This window comes from Terrapene carolina, unplaced genomic scaffold (genome assembly GCF_002925995.2).
Source record: "Terrapene carolina triunguis isolate 2854851 unplaced genomic scaffold, T_m_triunguis-2.0 Scaffold789, whole genome shotgun sequence".
Lineage (NCBI taxonomy): Eukaryota > Metazoa > Chordata > Testudines > Emydidae > Terrapene > Terrapene triunguis.
The window spans coordinates 6,784,986-6,802,228 of record NW_020665140.1 but is presented as its reverse complement, the minus strand read 5'-3'; the positions used below and the strand labels follow the sequence as shown (position 1 = coordinate 6,802,228).

The 17,243-nt window shown below is 40.4% G+C and overlaps 1 protein-coding gene across 1 annotated transcript; it reads right to left on the bottom strand.

The window, feature by feature from the left end:
• Nucleotides 1–1,827: 1,827 nt before the first annotated feature.
• SPARCL1 (SPARC like 1) lies at nucleotides 1,828–15,415 on the bottom strand. The gene is made up of 11 exons (XM_024203937.1): nucleotides 15,362–15,415; nucleotides 15,174–15,227; nucleotides 14,043–14,225; nucleotides 11,001–12,263; nucleotides 9,479–9,548; nucleotides 8,541–8,680; nucleotides 7,844–7,964; nucleotides 5,418–5,554; nucleotides 3,210–3,358; nucleotides 2,448–2,596; nucleotides 1,828–1,886 (listed from the first exon to the last, which is right to left on the bottom strand). Exons 1-11 carry the CDS (start codon nucleotides 15,413–15,415, stop codon nucleotides 1,858–1,860), a joined length of 2,349 nt encoding a protein of 782 aa, XP_024059705.1. The 3' UTR covers nucleotides 1,828–1,857.
• Between the last annotated feature and the right edge of the window lie 1,828 nt (nucleotides 15,416–17,243).

Below are 17,243 nucleotides of genomic sequence, written 5' to 3'. Positions count from 1 at the left end.
TTAATGAGGTGTTTTGTGGTGACAGATAGGGACAAACACACCCATTTTTGAGGGCTTTATTTTGTACATTTTGGGGTATTAAATTTTTTTTTTAGTTTATTGATTTATAACCCTGGGTAGCCAAAAGGATTTTATGGTTAATTTTGGGAGCGGGCCTACTTTTTATATTTTTCTTTTTATAGAGTGTTGGTGAGTAATTTTTAATAATAATTTTACCTAATAATAAATTAGGCTTAATTATGCTGGAAACATACTGCATTTATTTATATTTGTAGGTGTTAAATAAGGATTGTTTTTATTGTTTTAAAAGATGCGTTAATACCGGAACATTTTTAGATATTACCCAAAATATTTTGTGTTTAAGTGATGCTAAATTAAGAATTTGCATTTTAGTATATTTTATGGCTAAGGCAGTTTTATTTTTTAATTTTATTTTTTGTTTATATAGCAGCTAGGAGGTGGTGTTTAGCCACTGCCACATATTTTATGTTGCTTTTAGGTTTTTTTAGATTTATTTGTATTAAGTTTATAGTAGTATTTGCCTGCTTGTGTATGAGACTATTTTGCAGTTGTGACAAGGAACTTAATTTATTTTTAATTACCTTTAGGTTTATAGTATTTATAATTTTTGCTTTAAAACCAATTTTTTTTAATATGGTGTTTGCTACATGAGGATGGTTTTTTGTTAAGAGATTGGCATTTTTGATTTTTGCCTTTTTGCAATATTGTTTTTTGTAAATATAGTTAAAATGCTTATTAATTTTTTTTGCTTAATGCAGTAGGTTTTTTTTGTAATATAATATATAACAATGCTAGAAATAAGACAAACACAAGACAAAACATAAAACACAAAACACAATTTTTGTTGCGACGTAGATTTATGGTATTTTGGGTTGCTTTTTAGCTGGTACCAGCTTTTTTGAAGTTTTGAAAGACAAAAAGAACATTTTTTTTTTTTTTTACCCCTTTTGGGGTGGCAGATTATTTCTTAATTTATTTTTATAAATATTTTTGCTGGTTGCAGGCAAAACAGAGGAATTACCCCCATACTTTGTTGTGTTTTTGTTTTATAGGCAGGACTATATATATGGCTTTTATAGTTATTAAATTTATGAGGGAGGATAAAAAACCCTGTAAGGGTTGCTACTTTATTAACCTTGGTCAAAGAAATATATATCACGAGTTAATGTACAGTACAGACACAAACTGGCAGGTCACCTATGGGGGTGCTGAACTTCTAAGGATGGAAGTTAAAGTGATGATGACGACGCTTTTAAAGAGGTCACTTGAAACATCATGCATGCTATATTTTGTCTTCTCACCTCATGATTAGTTTAAAATAATACGTACATTAAACATTTGTGCTGATGCCTATTCTTTTAAACAAGGTTTTTAAAAAATAATGAATCCAAATACACTTTTATTTCATGCTTTCTTTATTAGAATATTAAGAAACTAGCAATACAGTACACTGACTATAAAATAAAGTTGTCCTATTTCTAGTTTTCTGCAGTATACAACACAATCCACACTATATGTGTCGACGTGAAGAACAGTATTCTGAACAATTCTATCATGTGCACAATTCTTTCTATTGTGATATTATGGATTATTAAACTCCAGGCAGGAAACAAATGTTTAGATATGTCACGCGAGAAGTTCTTAGATTCTGCTACTGTTAATTGATTTAGAATTTTTATTTTTTTGTTTTCTTTTGGAGTAACCCTGTCAATCTACAAAAATCTTTATGTAAGCTCTCTGTTCAAAAGTGTTAATCTATCAGTATCTTGGAAATACAATAGCTTCACAGATTTGACTGGTATGCAGACAGGATGCTGGAACTCTATCCTGCTAGGTTTAGAACAGGAGGTTTTCATCCGTGTCTTCTGTGAAATAGAGAAGAAGGAAAAAAATGTTACCATCATGATTGAACCTTTAATATGAAAGACCCATGACTGTATCATGAATGGTTTATGAGCTAGTCAGCACTTCCTTTCTAAAGTTTTAGAGGGCTCAGAAGCAGTGGGGCACGGGGTTGAACAGCACCATTAAAGGCCAAATTCTCTTGTTTATATAGGTACAAACTGGAAATCAATAAGATTTTGACATATAATCTATATATAGACCTATAGAGCTCCTGCTCTGATCTTGCATGCATGGCTCAAGCTAGGTTGCTGTGTATGTGATTAGATATTTCACCCACTGCAAAATAAGTTGGAAATTACTCCTAATGTAAAACTTAAGCATGATTTTGGAACCAACCCAGAATGCTGTACCTTCTGAGATTCTGTCATCCCTGCACGCCATTTAATTCACCTCAGAACATTGCTAACTTGATGTTCAGGCCAGAGTGTCTTACCTTCTGTGTATGAACTGAGATACTCTTTGCCTAGTCTGGAAGGAAGCAATTCTCCCTACCCACCTGCCTCTCAACCTCATGGCTTTACCTTCTTTAATTCCAAAACAGTGGCACCACTCCTTCAAAGAGACATGCTTATTCCTGTCAGCATCACACTCCTGGAAAAAACGAGTTATGCAGTGTTCCATGGGAACTAGAGAAGCTCGCAAAGGAGCAAGCTCTGAGTGCGTCAATAACCTGAAATGAAATAAAGGTAGCATATGATCTCTGTTTCTGGGGGTAAGAAATCAGGGTCAGTGAAGAATGTCAAGGTTACAAGGAGATAATAAGAAACATGTCCAATATTAACTATCTTAAGGATTTTGTATATCTTTAATATTGTGATAATTCTGTTCATATAAGCTTTGAAACTACAAATAAGCCAATAATACATCAGTGGTGACTAACCACTATGGATTACTCCTTTGTTCTCACGGTCTCACTAACACCCAACCCAGGTGAGTTTGGTGCTTTTTTTCCAGGATTAGGCCCTGAATATTTTCTGTGAAATCCTATAATTAAAGGTGCTATATATATATATTATGAAATTTGTGTGGATAGCAGGTATTTGCAGCTAAATCCCATGTCCTTGTAAAACCAGATAAGTATCATACAGAGGAAGTCTGAGAGGTGAAGGATCCCATTTACAAGCTCCACAGAAGTTAATATAGAGAGGCCAATTTACACTAGCAGAGGATCTGGCCCAGTATTTATGCCATTAAGAATAGTTGCACTTTTTGAAAGACATAGTAAAGTAGAACAATCATGATCTAAAAAATGAATCAGAACTGAGCATAGAAACAGTTTCTACCTGTCGCCAGGGTGCCGATCAAGCTGGCTAAACTGCCAGTGCACTGGGTACACATACATATGATAGTTTTTCTCAAAGTCATGTAACAGAAGGTCAACTGGATGATCTCCAGCCATCAGACGTTTTTCATTCTGGTAGATTTTCTTGACCTACACCAATAAAGGAGTGGATTGTTGTTTAGTGACAGAAGGACTAGTCTGAATAACGTTCACACATCCTCATTCACACACACCACACCCCCTGTATCTTCATTGAAATATCACGAGAAAGTTGTTTTTGCAGTATTTGTGGCTGGAAGTTGAGCTGCTGGAAATTGCACTAAACAGTCTGTCCTTATATGTTTACCAGCACATTTCTTCAGACCTAAGCAATATGTGTATTTCAGATAAGCTTTGGATACTTATCTGAGCTGAACTTGAAATCCTAGCACCTGATCTTCAGGTCTAGCTCTGATGTGTACTCAATGCAGGACACAGGGGTTGGTGGGAAGTAAAGTGGCTGTATGTCACTTTACTACCACCCTGATGCTGGGACTGCTGGGTGTTGGTTCAGTCTCTGGCATAAGATTCCCCTGTACTAGAGCATCTTTGACCACTCATTTATGGCAGCTTTACAGTCTGTCTGTCTGTGCTAGGTGGGTGGAGGGGGAAGAGCGAGAAAGGACCAGGTTGTGCCTCCTCAATCCTGCACTAGTCTGCCCCAACTGGGGGCTTGATCTAACTTATCTCACCTGTATAAGATCTGTAACTTAGTGGTGAATAGGCATAGCAGCGCTCTGCAATGCTAAAACCCGACTACTCACTTTCCTCTCATGACAAATCCACTATGCTGGGGAAAGGGGAAGCTGGCACAGGAGAGGGCTCTGCCAGTCCTGTCAGTTGTATGCCAATTAAGTTGTATCCCCTATGCAACAGGAATCCTCCATTGACTAGCTAAGGCCAGAGTCTGTCCACTTTGCACCTTCTGAGCAACACCAAGTGGCAGTAGCGTGTTTGAGAATCTGGCCACCGTCTCCATGGTTTTAGAGCTGAATCCTACAAGGTGCGGAGTATCTCCCATTTGCTCAGCAGCACCTTGCAAGAGATGTTCAGCATCTTGCAGGAGCAAACACTTAGAAAGTAGCTCAGTGTTCACGCCAGCTCAGTCCTTGGCTTCTCTGTTGAGCCTGCCAGCAAGATTGCCAATTATGGTGGCACTTCTAATGATGATCACCCCTATCCATGAGGAACTAGACTCTGGCCACCAACTCTTGTCGCATAAGACCTGACAGAAGATGGTGCAAAGATATTATTAATAGAACTGGAACAGACCCACTGGGATAACATCCTTACCCCATACTAATCCTCTGTAACCTCCAGTGATATGACAATGCCAGAATAATAGTAATGCAATTATACAGGATAGTTGAAATCGCTCTCTCCCTCTCTAACGAACAATGAATGTCAACCACATCTTGCAGTTTCATAGCTCTCAAACATATCATTAATGAGTACTGGTTTTGTTTAATTGTAGATTACCTATCTCATAGAACTGGAAGGGACCCTGAAAGGTCATCGAGTCCAGCTCCCTACCTTCACTAGCAGGACCAAGTACTGATTTTGCCCCAGATCCCTAAGTGGCCCCCTCAAGGACTGAACTCACAACCTTGGGTTTAGCAGGCCAATGCTCAAACCACTGAGCTATCCCTCCCCCCATAGTGTATAGATCTGAATGAGTTCCGCAAACAATTTCCCATGATTATTCAATCCAATTTTAAATTAACTTTTGCATTGATTGTGTTTGCCCACTCTTTTGTGTTCACTTTCTCTGAGTATCATGGCAGGCATTTCTTTGGAAAGAGCAAATTGATGCAAATATTGGGGATTATTCATGGAAAGCAGATTTTGAACTTGTAAAAGTGAGAATTTGCACCAAAAATCAGCTTAGAAGAGTTACAGTTATTTAGCTGGGGAAGAGAAATGTATCATGTAACCTGGGTATCTAATGAAAACATACAGCTCACATTCTAAATTTCATATAGTTACAAAGAACTTCGCACAACCAATCCACAGACTAAGAATTATTCACAAAAAATCCCAAACTGTTCGCAGACATTTCGCTATCAGAAAAAAGGGGCAATGTTTATTAAGTAAATTACGTGTCACACATGATTTGCCCAGCTCAAGTGACATGGCTGCAGCTGTGTTTTATTTGATACTAATTACTCACTTTACTCCTCTGTTTGTCAGATAGAAATCCAGACCTGTCCAGATCACGCTCATAGAGCTGCATGAGGATGTTCTTGAGCCAGTCTCTCATCCGGAGAGGGAACTGATCCACTTCATAGTCAGTGCAAGGAGGAATGTCTGTTTCAAACCACAAAGGATTCTAGTCGCATTATCAAGAGGTGCATTAAGTCCCCAGATTCAAGCATCTCCAAGCAAAATCGGAGTCTTATGAACCAAATTTTCAGCTCAACCTTAAATTGGCATCTGTTTTTGTGATGTAAAATTGGGAATGCCATTGTAATTTTGTGCTGCAGCTATTTACAATCACACTTTAGGTTACTTGGATGCCCAATTCCTGGATTATCTATGTAAGACAGTAGCTTAGTTGTCTGTGTGAATTAAACTGCCATCAGAAATAATTATGAGCACAGAATTGCACCAATAAGTATTTTTACAATACAAAAATTTGCCCCTTACTGTCTTTGGCCCTAATTCTGCAAATGCTTAAACATATTCTTAATTTTAAGCATATGAGAAATCCCATTGACTTCATAGGACCTATTCAGAGAACTACTCCTATGTCTAAAATTGAGCATATACATAGTGTTTACATGATTGGGGTCATAGGGTATGTCTACACTGCAGTTGATGGTGTGATTGCAGCTTGGGTAGGCATACCGGCACTAGCTTTAATCTAGCTAAATTAGCAATGGCTAAAAATAGCAATGGGAATGACTGTGTACCCTGGTGGTTAGAGCCCTCACATGGGAGATCCAGGATCCAGTCCCCCTGCTCCAAACTGGAACAGCTTCCACAGGAGAGATGGAGGGCGCCCCCCATCAGAGTATCCCAGAGCCCAGTGGCTGGGGCACTCACCTGAGCGGTGGCAGATCCCAGATAAAATTCCTTCTCCCCCTCTGATGGATGGGGAGCATACACCAGTAGTTGCCCACCCCTTGGTGAGTATCCTAATCCCAGGCTACAAGCTAAGAGGGGGGGCTTCCCCCTCACTAAAGCAGCATAGATGCCTCGCACCAAGAGACAGTTTACAGCTGAGAATCCCAAGCAGATGGAGGCACCTCCCTGAAGCCCAAATTTGGATGCCTATCTCTGAGAGAGGGACGGAGCTTAGCAAACTTCCTTTGACTTGGCATCTCCCATTGGCTAGCTTAGGCATGGAGTTGACTAGTGTTCTGGCTTTTATGAATCCCATTCTAAGGCACCAATCTCTCTCCATTCATTGTATAGGGAGCTTAGGTGCCTGATTTAGGCTTTGTGAATCCAGTGCTTTTCTAGGCACTTAAAAGATTGGCGGGGTGATGTTCAGCCTGCCCATGCCTGCGTTCCTTTGTGAATCTAGTCCTTAGTCTCTTTGTGCCTTAGGTTCCCATCTGTAAAATGGGAATGATAATTCTTCTCTACCACACAGGGGTAGTTGTGAGGATAAATACATTAATGACTGTGAGGTGCTCAGATATTATAGTAATGAAGGCCATGTAAGCACCTTAGATAGACAGAAAGAGAGCCAGAGATGGTAACTGGGATGGAGGAGGGCCCAAGGCATATTGCAGGTAGAAAAGTGCTTGAACCACAAAGGTAGCCAACAAGGCCGGTGCAAGGATGTTTTGCGCCCTAGGCGAAACTTCCACCTTGCGTCCACCCTCCTCCCCGAGCCCTGCGGCAGCTCCCCCCCCGCCCGAGGCACCCCTCCCGTGGCAGCTCCCCACCCTCCCCCCCAGCCTGGGGAGCCGTGCGGCAGCTCCCCACCCCAGCTCACCTCTGCTCCGCCCCCTCCCCGAGCCCTGCGGCAGCTCCCCACTCCTCCTGCCCTGAGGCATCCCCCGTGGCAGCTCCCCTCCCCACCCCAGCTCACCTCGGCTCCGCCTCCTCCCCAAGCATGCCGTTGCTGCTCCACTTCTCCCGCCTCCCAGGCTTGCGGCGCCAATCAGCTGTTTGGCGCTGCAAGCCTGGGAGGGAGAGAAGCAGAGCGGGGCGGCATGCTCAGGGGAGGAGGCGGAGCAGAGGTGAGCTGGGGCGGGGAGTTCCCCTGCGTGTGTCCCCCCCCCCTTACTTGCTGCAGACGGGCCTCCCCGCCCCAGCTCCCTCCGCCTAAATGCCGGCAGCGACTGGGGCGGCCAAAGATCCGGCTGCCGCGGTCACTGCCGAAGAAAATGCCACCCCCCAAATCCTAGTGCCCTAAGCAACCGCCTAGGTCGCCTAATAGGTTGCACCGGCCCTGGTAGCCAGGGCTTTTGTGCAGCTTATTATAGAAAATGGACCTGTCTAGGGTTCTGAGCTTATTTCTAACTGGTCACTGATACAAAAGAAGGGTGTGGGACAAGAGCCTATGTCCAGTGTCTAGATACTAAGATGATGGGCCCTGTTTATATAGGTAAATTATGTACTTATAAATAAATACAGCCTTACATTTGCAGGCTCCCATATAGTCCAAGTGCAGCTGGTGTCCCATTTTTGTCCCTTCAAGTTTACACTTAGTACCAAAGAGCTGACATGTGCCATCGTAGGTTTTATTATCAGTGCCACAAACCTAGATAGCAAAAAAAAAAATCTCGTCAATAACACTGTCAGATCATATGAACATTAATGTATAACATTAATGACCAGCAAATAAAACACATGGCCATTGATGTGAGAGTGCTCAAAGGAAATGGGTGCTGAGAACTTCTGAAAACCATCCCTTTTATTTAGGCATCTAAATATGGATTTGGGTGCCTAACTTTAGGCACCCATGTAGGAACCCCATAGCAACTCCGTTGGAAACATTACTAAATAGTGTCCAAAATACATAACTCTGTGTATGTGTTTGCACATGCTAAAACCTCACAGAGGCAAATGTAACTTTTAATTTTATTCTTGGAGTAGCTGTAGAGTTATTGCTGAGCAATTGTAATTTATTTTTTATTCAAGTAGTGTATTGATAGTTCTATAATGCTATCAAGAATATTTTGGGTGAATTCTGCCCTTTGGGTATATGATTATTAAAATAATTGGGAACCATTCACAAGCTCCCTAGAATGGCACTAATTAATGTCAGAGGAATGGGGTATCAGGCAAGTGCTGCAGTGAGTTCTTTCTGTGCCTGTGTACTCCATGGAATACTTACATGCTCATGATCTTTAGTTGGAGGGCAAGCAGCCGGATCTTGGCAAACACAACTAAGTTTTTCTTGTTCATCTGCTTGGCAGACCTTGCCTCTTTTACAGTGGAAGTTCCTACAAGGATCTAGAAAAATATCAGACCAGCCTATTAGAACAAAAGGACATTAGGGCTGACCTGAGTATTTGAGCCAAATGTAACTGACAACCGTATTTAAATCAGAGTTGGGCAAATTTCAAAATATACCAAAGCTCAGTTCTGATAAGCACCCAAATATTTGAGTGCTTATCGAAAGTTTATCAAAACACAGTTGAATCTCTTTAATCAAGAAATCTCATTAGAACAAGATTTTTAGTACTTACTGGTTGCAGTTGGACTGGAAGTATCTCCTCCTGTCATTCCCCACTAATCCCACCCCCCCCCAAAAAAACCCAAACCCTTTCTCAGTAGTTTTATATTTCTGCTTCCCAGCCCAGGTCAAGCAGTGGAAAAATGTGAAAAGAAAGAAACAAAAAAAGTTTAGACTCAGTTTCAGTATTTGTTTATGGTGAAATCATATCTGTTCTTGTTGAATCCAAATCATTTTGCCATTTCATGATTTAAATCAAACTAAGATCACATCCTCCCCCAAGGTGATATGTTTCAGTGGAAAATAACTCCAACTTTTATACAGATGTCGCAAAAAGCAAGGGTTCTGTCTGCAACTTTTTTTTTTTTTTTTTTACTGTTTTTACAATTCTTTCAACACTTAAATAAATAAATCTAAGGGCATGCAGAACAGATTCTTCCTTGTGCACAACTCTGTAATATACAGGATCAAGTGCAAGCAAAATTCAGTCATGTGAAATCACATCATGAATAAAGCAGAAAAAAACCCACAACAGCAAATTCCACAGCTTGATAGTGCTAGTAGTATTCTAATTGCTTTGCAGATAGATTACTCACTGAGAAGAACCTTCATACGGCTATCACTGGAACTTCCATCCTCATTATATGAACTGCCTGTCATCTTAACCTTTACAATCAAAACAAAAGTAGAAGTTATAATAGATCTCTTGAAGGGAAAACACATTCATCCAACATTTGCCCCAGCTACAAATGTGCGACTTCATTGACTTGATGTAAGGCAAAATCTGGTCCAGTGCTGAAAAAAATACAATCAATATTTCCTCTTTCCTAAATACACCGCTACCTCGATATAATGCGACCCGATATAACACGAATTTGGATATAACGCGGTAAAGCAGTGCTCCGGGGGGGCGGGGCTGTGCACCCCGGCGGATCAAAGCAAGTTCAATATAACGCGGTTTCACCTATAACACGGTAAGATTTTTTGGCTCCTGAGGACAGCGTTATATCGAGGTAGAGGTGTATATGAAAGGACAATACCCCCATAGTAGGAGGTAGTCCTGTTTTCAGAAAAAGATACGGTATAAAAACACTAAAGCCCCAGTTCAGCAAAGTGTTTAGGCATGTGCTTAAGTCCAACCTATCAACAAAACACTTAAATACATACTTAACTGCTTTGCTTAGTAGAGATGGATGGCTGAATTGGGACCTAAGTCCCTATGCATGCACATTACTGAGGCCAAATTCTGTTCTGATTTACACCTGGCATAAACACACAAAGTCAATGGTACTCCACTAGCTATAAGTCAGTGAAAAATCTGTCTCGAAGAGTCTATACCAGAGGTGCCCAACCTCTGTGACACCAAGGGCCCTAATGCAACTTGTCAGGAGCTGAGGGGCTATATCTAATTTACATACAAGTATAATACTTAAAAATGAAAAGTAAATCTGTGCAACTATTGTATAATATTTGCTTGTGCTTAGACTATATCTTCCTTTATAGATTAATACAAATGTATCAAGAATTAACCAATAATAAAAACTTGAAGTGGATCAGCTATGCTCTTATGCTGCAGACACCAGGGAAAATGAAGGATTGTTACCTATAATATGAGGACAGTCTAATCTTAAAATACATTGTAAAAAACAACAAAAACTGCAAAGCATTCACAGAGCAATTAGAGAAGGACAGCAGATGCCTTTTAGAATCATTATCTCTCTGAGCCACGTTTACATGTAGGAAACAGCAGTGGTTTATTTTTTAGGACATTGATTTAATTCTCACTCACAGAGCAGACATTTTACAGAAGGGTGTTAGATTGGTATCCTGATTGAAATTCACTATCTGTGTTCACAGTGAAGACCTGACTCTCAAAAAACACTGGAAATACACAAATTTATAGTGTTCTGGTACTACTAGTCCAATCAGATCATTGAAGTAAATAGTCAAATTGAAGATTGCTTGGTGTGATGAATAAATTAGGATGAAATATATCCCATTGATGTGAAAAGGAAGATTTGGATAAAGAACCCTGTTTATGTAATTTATGAACTCTCTTAGACTTAAGTTTGGCTACAGCTTTACTTTTTTATCACCCATATTTTTTAAGACACTTACATTATCTTCAGGTTCCATTGTGTTCACACTCCTTTGCACAAGGCTGGTTATTTTCTCATGTTCCTCATGGTCAGAAATGGCTGGCTCATGACTATAATAGTCCTGTTCAAAGTGAATGAGGTGTTTAATGTTGACATGTTGGTCATCCTCTGTCTCATTCGTCACCACACTTTCATCTTCATCCTTTCCTTCCCCCTGCTCCTTAGAACTGATGCTTCTGTGATCATTACTTTGAATTTGTTCACCCTTGTGGTAGGCTGCTTCCTTTTGGCTTTTGTTGAAATCATCTTCTTCGCTGTCAGCATCATTATTAGAATCATCATCATTGTTTTCATGACTGTTGTCCTCAACATTGCTGGCCTCCATATATGCAGCAGCTTTTTTTAGATTCTGTCTTTTCACCACTTCCTCGTGGTCACTAAGGCTCTGGGTATTGTCTTGGAACCTATCTTCATCCTCCTGGCTTTGCCACTCAGCATTCTGATCTTGTTCAGTACTTTTTGGTGAGATAGTCACCTCTTCTCCTTTATGTGACTGTGCTGGGGTATTATTCTCCTCCTCCTCATCTTCTTCTTTTTGGTCAGCCTCTTCCAATTCCTCATCCTGCCTCTTAATTATCTGGAGAGGCTGATTGGCATCTCTCAGCATTTCATCCGATTGGCTGCTATCTTCACTCTGCTCACTCCTGTAGAGATCCTCTTGAATTTTCACATGGGTTTTTTGCCTCCTGTTTCTGTAGCCAGTTTCATCCCATTCCTCTGTCTCCTCCTCCTTTTCTTCCTCCTCCTCTTCTTCATCATCTTCACTGTTGTTTTCAAATAATACAACAGGATTTTTACTGTATTTCCATGTGTCCTGTTCCTGACCAACAGTGAGACCCTGCCCTGGGTTTTCCTGATCATCCTGATCGTCGCTAGCCATATTGCTTTTCTTAACATCATTCTTGAACTGATGCTCACGATTAGATTGATGGCTGCTGCTTCTCTCAAAGACACTCTCCTGATTGTCAGAAGCCAGCGTTACACCCATGTTCTGAGCAAGGAAGTTAATATGCCCTAAACTACTTTTCACTTGATGCTCACTGCTGTTTCTTTCCTGACTGTTAGCGTTCCTATGCTCATCTTTGTCTTCATCATCCATCATCAATGCCTGCTCCTCCCTGTCACTGCTGCTCTGAATTGAGAGTAAATCATCATTGCTGTTCATATACTGCTCAGACTCTGTGTTTTTCTTCTTTGAAGATTCAGAAGAAGTATCTCGAACCTTCCAAAGAAAAATGCATGTTTATTCAACAGTATAATAAAGACTTCATTTTATAACTCTATTTCCAAGTCAATATTTAATATGCTATTTTCACTTGTTAATACATAGGATGAAATGTATCAGTGTATAGATTAGTGGGACTCCCTGTGACATCAGTGGATTTATGGGTGCTCAGCAAGTTTGACAATCAACCCATTTTTGGGGGGGGGGGGAGGGGCTGTGATTTCCAATGGAGTTAGACACCTAAATCCTACTGAGACTTGATAGGAGTTGGATCTCTGACTCATCTAGGCTCCTTTGGAAATCTCAGCTTAGGTGCCTAAATATTGACTAACATTAGGTACCTGTATTTGCAAACATTGTCAGCAGTAATTATCAGTTATCCTAGAAGATAAATACTGTGCTAGCAATAATAGCTTTGGAAGAAATGCTCAACAGGCAGGTTGGGAAGAGAGGAGATTAAAATACTTGACTAGGTATCTTCCTGGGTAGTGAACTGTGCCTTATCATTTCAGGATCACCATATCTATCCAGTATGATGGTGATACAGCTCTGCTTCCTTGCTGAGTTAAGCAGGAGTCCCATTTCATTTGATGGCACCAGCAATACCTTCCCAAAACCAGCTGTGGGCATCAATGTGTGCATTGAGGGGATGATCCTACAACCAATGAAGACAATGACAAAACTGGAGGATCAAACCTCATGTAAGTGTGGGACCCAAGGGTGTGAAGTGGGAGTGGGAGGAATGATTGAATATCAGAACTGACCTAAAGCTTTTTACTCTACATTGAACTGAACCAACATTGGACCTTTTTAAGATGAAAAAAGTATGGTTTAAGGATCCCACCCATCTCCTTTCATCTACCTACCAGTCAGGGAAAGGAAGGAGCTGAGAGAAGGTCATGAGGGAAGTTTAAGATGTTGGTCACTCCCAATTATCTTTCCTACAGCCCTGCAATAAGGAAGTCTCTTCTGTTGGCAGGGTGCAGAGTCAGTGTCTGCTAAAGAATTACAAGTAAAGGAGATTGCAGACCATTCCCGTTAACATGTAGAACTCTTTATGTTTTTGTGAACCAAGTCTCCAGACCTTCAGAGGTTTGCTTGTCACTAAGCAAAACCATAGAGCTTGACCCTGATCCTATTTAAAGCCCAGACCTCATTGCCCTCAATGGATTACTCATGTGCATGGGATTGCTGTATTTACAAATGCCTAAAATACTGGCAAAACACTCCCATTGACTTCTGTGAGTACAGGGGTGGGACCATTTTATAATGAACACTTAATGCTATAGGACTGTGTGTGAGTCAACTGCATCCTATTTTGTAAAGCAAAGCTGGTATCAAAAGTATTTCATTAGCATTTCCCTCTAACCCAATGCACCTTCTGATACAGTTGGGACTGTATGAAATATTCAAAATGAAATTCACAATTCTATTTTTCAAGTGGGGAATAAGTACATCTTTCCTCAAACATACTATTTTTGAGTCAAAATCTTTTGGTATTAAACTACAAAAATTTGCATATGCATTTTTGCATATTTTGACTGTAAACTGGTTATCTTGCAACAGTTGAATAAAAAGCAAAATTTCTATGTTGCAAAATGGTCAAGACAAAATTAGTGCAATGTTTCATGAATGTCATTGACATTTTTTCACCCTTTTCTACAACCCTTAGTTACAACACACTCTCTATATGTTTTGAGCTTGGCAATTTTTAAAGGAACCATATGGGAACTTTTTTGGTTATGTGAAAACAAATAGTTTATTTAGGAAATGTACCTGCAATTGACTACCATTAGAGGGCAACTGGTCTGCTATAAATGTTGTGTATTTGCTTGCAACTAGTGAATCACTCAGTATTGGTACTGCAATATGTTGTCGTGCTGCAGATGTCTTCTCTGTATGTTGTTTCTCGGAGACAGTTGCAGCCCGGAAATTGTCTGGCATGAACCTGAAATTTATCTGAAAAAAAAAAAAATTAATGATACTGTAAATTGTTCTGATGGATACATTATGAAATACTAAAAGTCATTTCCTCCCCCCCCCCTTATAACCTGTAAAACAATCCAGAACACCACGTGTAATGGTAGGTAACTTACCTGGAAACATGTTAGGAGCAAGACATAACTCATGATAACAACAGATAGGTGGAGGGAGGCTGGATTTTGCATTTGGTTCTATAAAAATTTGGTTGGGTTTTGTTTTTACAAAACATAACAGTTAGTTTGGCACCAGACTCCATTTTTTCTGAACCACCAAAGTTCAGAGGGTGGGGGAGTAAGAGACAGAGGTCTGGTTTGGGCCCATCTCTAAATATAAAAGCATGAGACAGAACTTCAATTGGTGTAAATTTACACCAGAGAATGGTGTAGCTCAACAGCAGCATTCTGCCCATCTTCGATGAGACTCACCTGTTTCAAATATGAACAATCAGCAATAAAAGCTACGTTCGATCAAAATGACATTTTCATGTACAGTAACTGTTATGATACCTTTAAGAGTCTCCACTCTATGATTGTTCATATAACAGTTTCTCAGTAGGGCCCAAATCCTGCTAGCTTTACCAGGGGTGTGTGGGTAAGGCAACCAGACCCTTGGTTTGATCCACTATTTCCTACAATAAATACACAGATATAATGTTTAAATTTATTAATGGGTTGTGGGAATTTCTCCAAATGCTATGAAAACAGCTCTTAGGATGCATAAGAGACCTTGTCAGGATCTTTGAGCATGCTTCTCTGCCATTGGCTAACTGACATGTGAAGGGTGAGGAGTTTCATAGTAATTCACATGAGGGAACTATTTTACCTAAATGAATCTGTGAACAAATACATATACAGAAATGTGTTTCATGTATTGGAACTCAGTATTATATTGTGGTCTGGTACTTAAAGAAGAAGAAACAAATACCTTTTCTGAATTTTTCTGCCCACGGATTCCAAGTTTGTACATTAAAGGATAGGTCTAGAATAGAAAATGGGATTAAAACCTGCATATAAACAAAATCTTTAACAGGTCACTGGGAGACACTAGAGCACAATGATCTCAATACATGAAAATTCAAATGCATGGTAAGTGATGGATTGAAGAGAACTTACCGGAATAGCAAAAGCTGATCCCACGAGACAAATGAAGAAAGTCACTGTCTTCATGTTTTCCAGGTCTCTAAAAGGACAATAATAAACACTAGAATGGTGAAATTTAGAGGTTTTCTTTCAGAAAAAGTGTGTCAAGGTTTGGTTATAACTATTTGAAGCTGTCTGATGCAAACCGTTTAGTGGACATTTGGGTGGGTGGGTGAGGGGCAGTTGGGGGAGGGGAACACAAATCAAAAGTCACAAAGTTCCCCCACAGAGTCTAGTAGTGTGTGATTTCAATGGAGTTGTGCCTGCTTATGCCAGTAGTCACTTTGGCCCAGTTCTTTTACGGAATACAGGGTTGGGTCCTGGGGGGCTCATGCGCTGTATTGTGAGACCAGCTCTTCTGAGTGCCCAGATTTTTGCCAAGTGGCCCCTCTGTCCAGTTCCTGGACCCTGTTCTGTGTCTGACACAGTAACTGACTATAGACTCTTTTACAGCCACTGCTTCCTCCATTTTACAGATCAGCTTCTGTAGCTGGAAGGCCCCAGCTCAGTCCCTGCTCTGCTCGATTCAGACCTTTCAGACCCGGGACTTGAACATCGGTCGGTCTCCCACATCCCAAGTGAGTGCCTGGAACACCATGTGACTGGCTATTCGGATTGGGGTGTCTCTCTCTCTCTCTCTCTCTCTCTCTCATATTGTTCATGAAAAACTGTGAAAGATCTTGGTTTTGTCCGGGTGCAGAATATATATATTTTTTAAATCTCAAAAAGTTCTATGAGGTGGGAGAACCATTTCCTGCCCAGCTCTCGTGCTGACATCACGGGAAGCTTTCCTTGCTTTATTTATGCTAATGTCAACATGTAAGCGAAACAGAGACAGCTCATTTATTTTGCTTGCTGAGGTAACCTGCACAGCTAGAACTTAAATCTTATACCCGTGTAGTGCATCTGTAGTGGCAGTTTGTGTGTGTGTGTAGCTACATCTGTGCAAAAACCCCCACAACCCTCTGGTGACTCAGTATTTTCTATTTCTTTTCTTTTATCTTATATTTATTTCCCTTCTCTTATTCTGGTTCTTTTATATGCTCTTCTTAGGCTTTCTCTCCACTTTCTCACCTTTTTTCTTTCCTCTGCTGCTTTTCTTCATATTCTTCATTCTCTCATTTCACTTCACATTTCTCTGCCCTGTTTTTCTCCCCCGTCCATCTTTCTCCACACCTCACTTCTTTGATTCCCCCCACACCTTTTCCCATTATCTGTATAAATGGAGCATGTATTGCCCTATTTTTAATTAAATGAAACAGCGTCTCAATTTGCTGGTTGAACTCACTGGCACATGAATAAATTGGCTGTGCCCTCAGTCAGTAGGGTTGGGAATGTCAACTACAATAAGCTTCTGAGACTCAGTGCATGGTATAAGAATATTATTTATCCAGGCAGTTGTTTGCCAGTGCTTGGAAAAAAACATCAAAGACCATAAGGAAGAGTTCCAGGCAAGTCTCTGTTCTGGGAGCTAGTTCATACAGTGAGAAAACAATGGCTTACATTGATTATTGTATTTAATTTGGTAGGAGAGCATCCTAGCCACTACACCCTCCCACCCCCGCACAGAAGGAATATCTGTTGGAAGTTGCTTTTGTGTTGATGTTTTTAATTCCTTAATATCTACATTTTCCTCATAGTTTATACAGAACAAAACACTTCCTGAATATGTGCCACTAATGATGCAAACCTCCCCTCTCGCACCGCACAATTAGCCTCCGGTTGTAGTGCAGCATAATAAAGAGCTTCAATTGTCTGTCTAGTTTGCAGGGTTTAGCTTTTTCAGGTGCACTCAGTAGAGACAAATAGAATACAACAGACAGCACAAGGGAAAGCGTGTGAGATTCCTAACACA

Bases quoted from the DNA above. Each gene is read 5' to 3' on its own strand.
- SPARCL1 (XM_024203937.1), bottom strand. From the start codon at position 15,415: ATGAAGACAGTGACTTTCTTCATTTGTCTCGTGGGATCAGCTTTTGCT. The intron at 14,226-15,173 runs GTATTTGTTTCT...TTTTTTTTTCAG, and splicing joins GGCAGAAAAATTCAGAAAAG to ATAAATTTCAGGTTCATGCC. The intron at 2,597-3,209 runs GTAGAAACTGTT...ATTTCATTTCAG, and splicing joins GATCGGCACCCTGGCGACAG to GTTATTGACGCACTCAGAGC.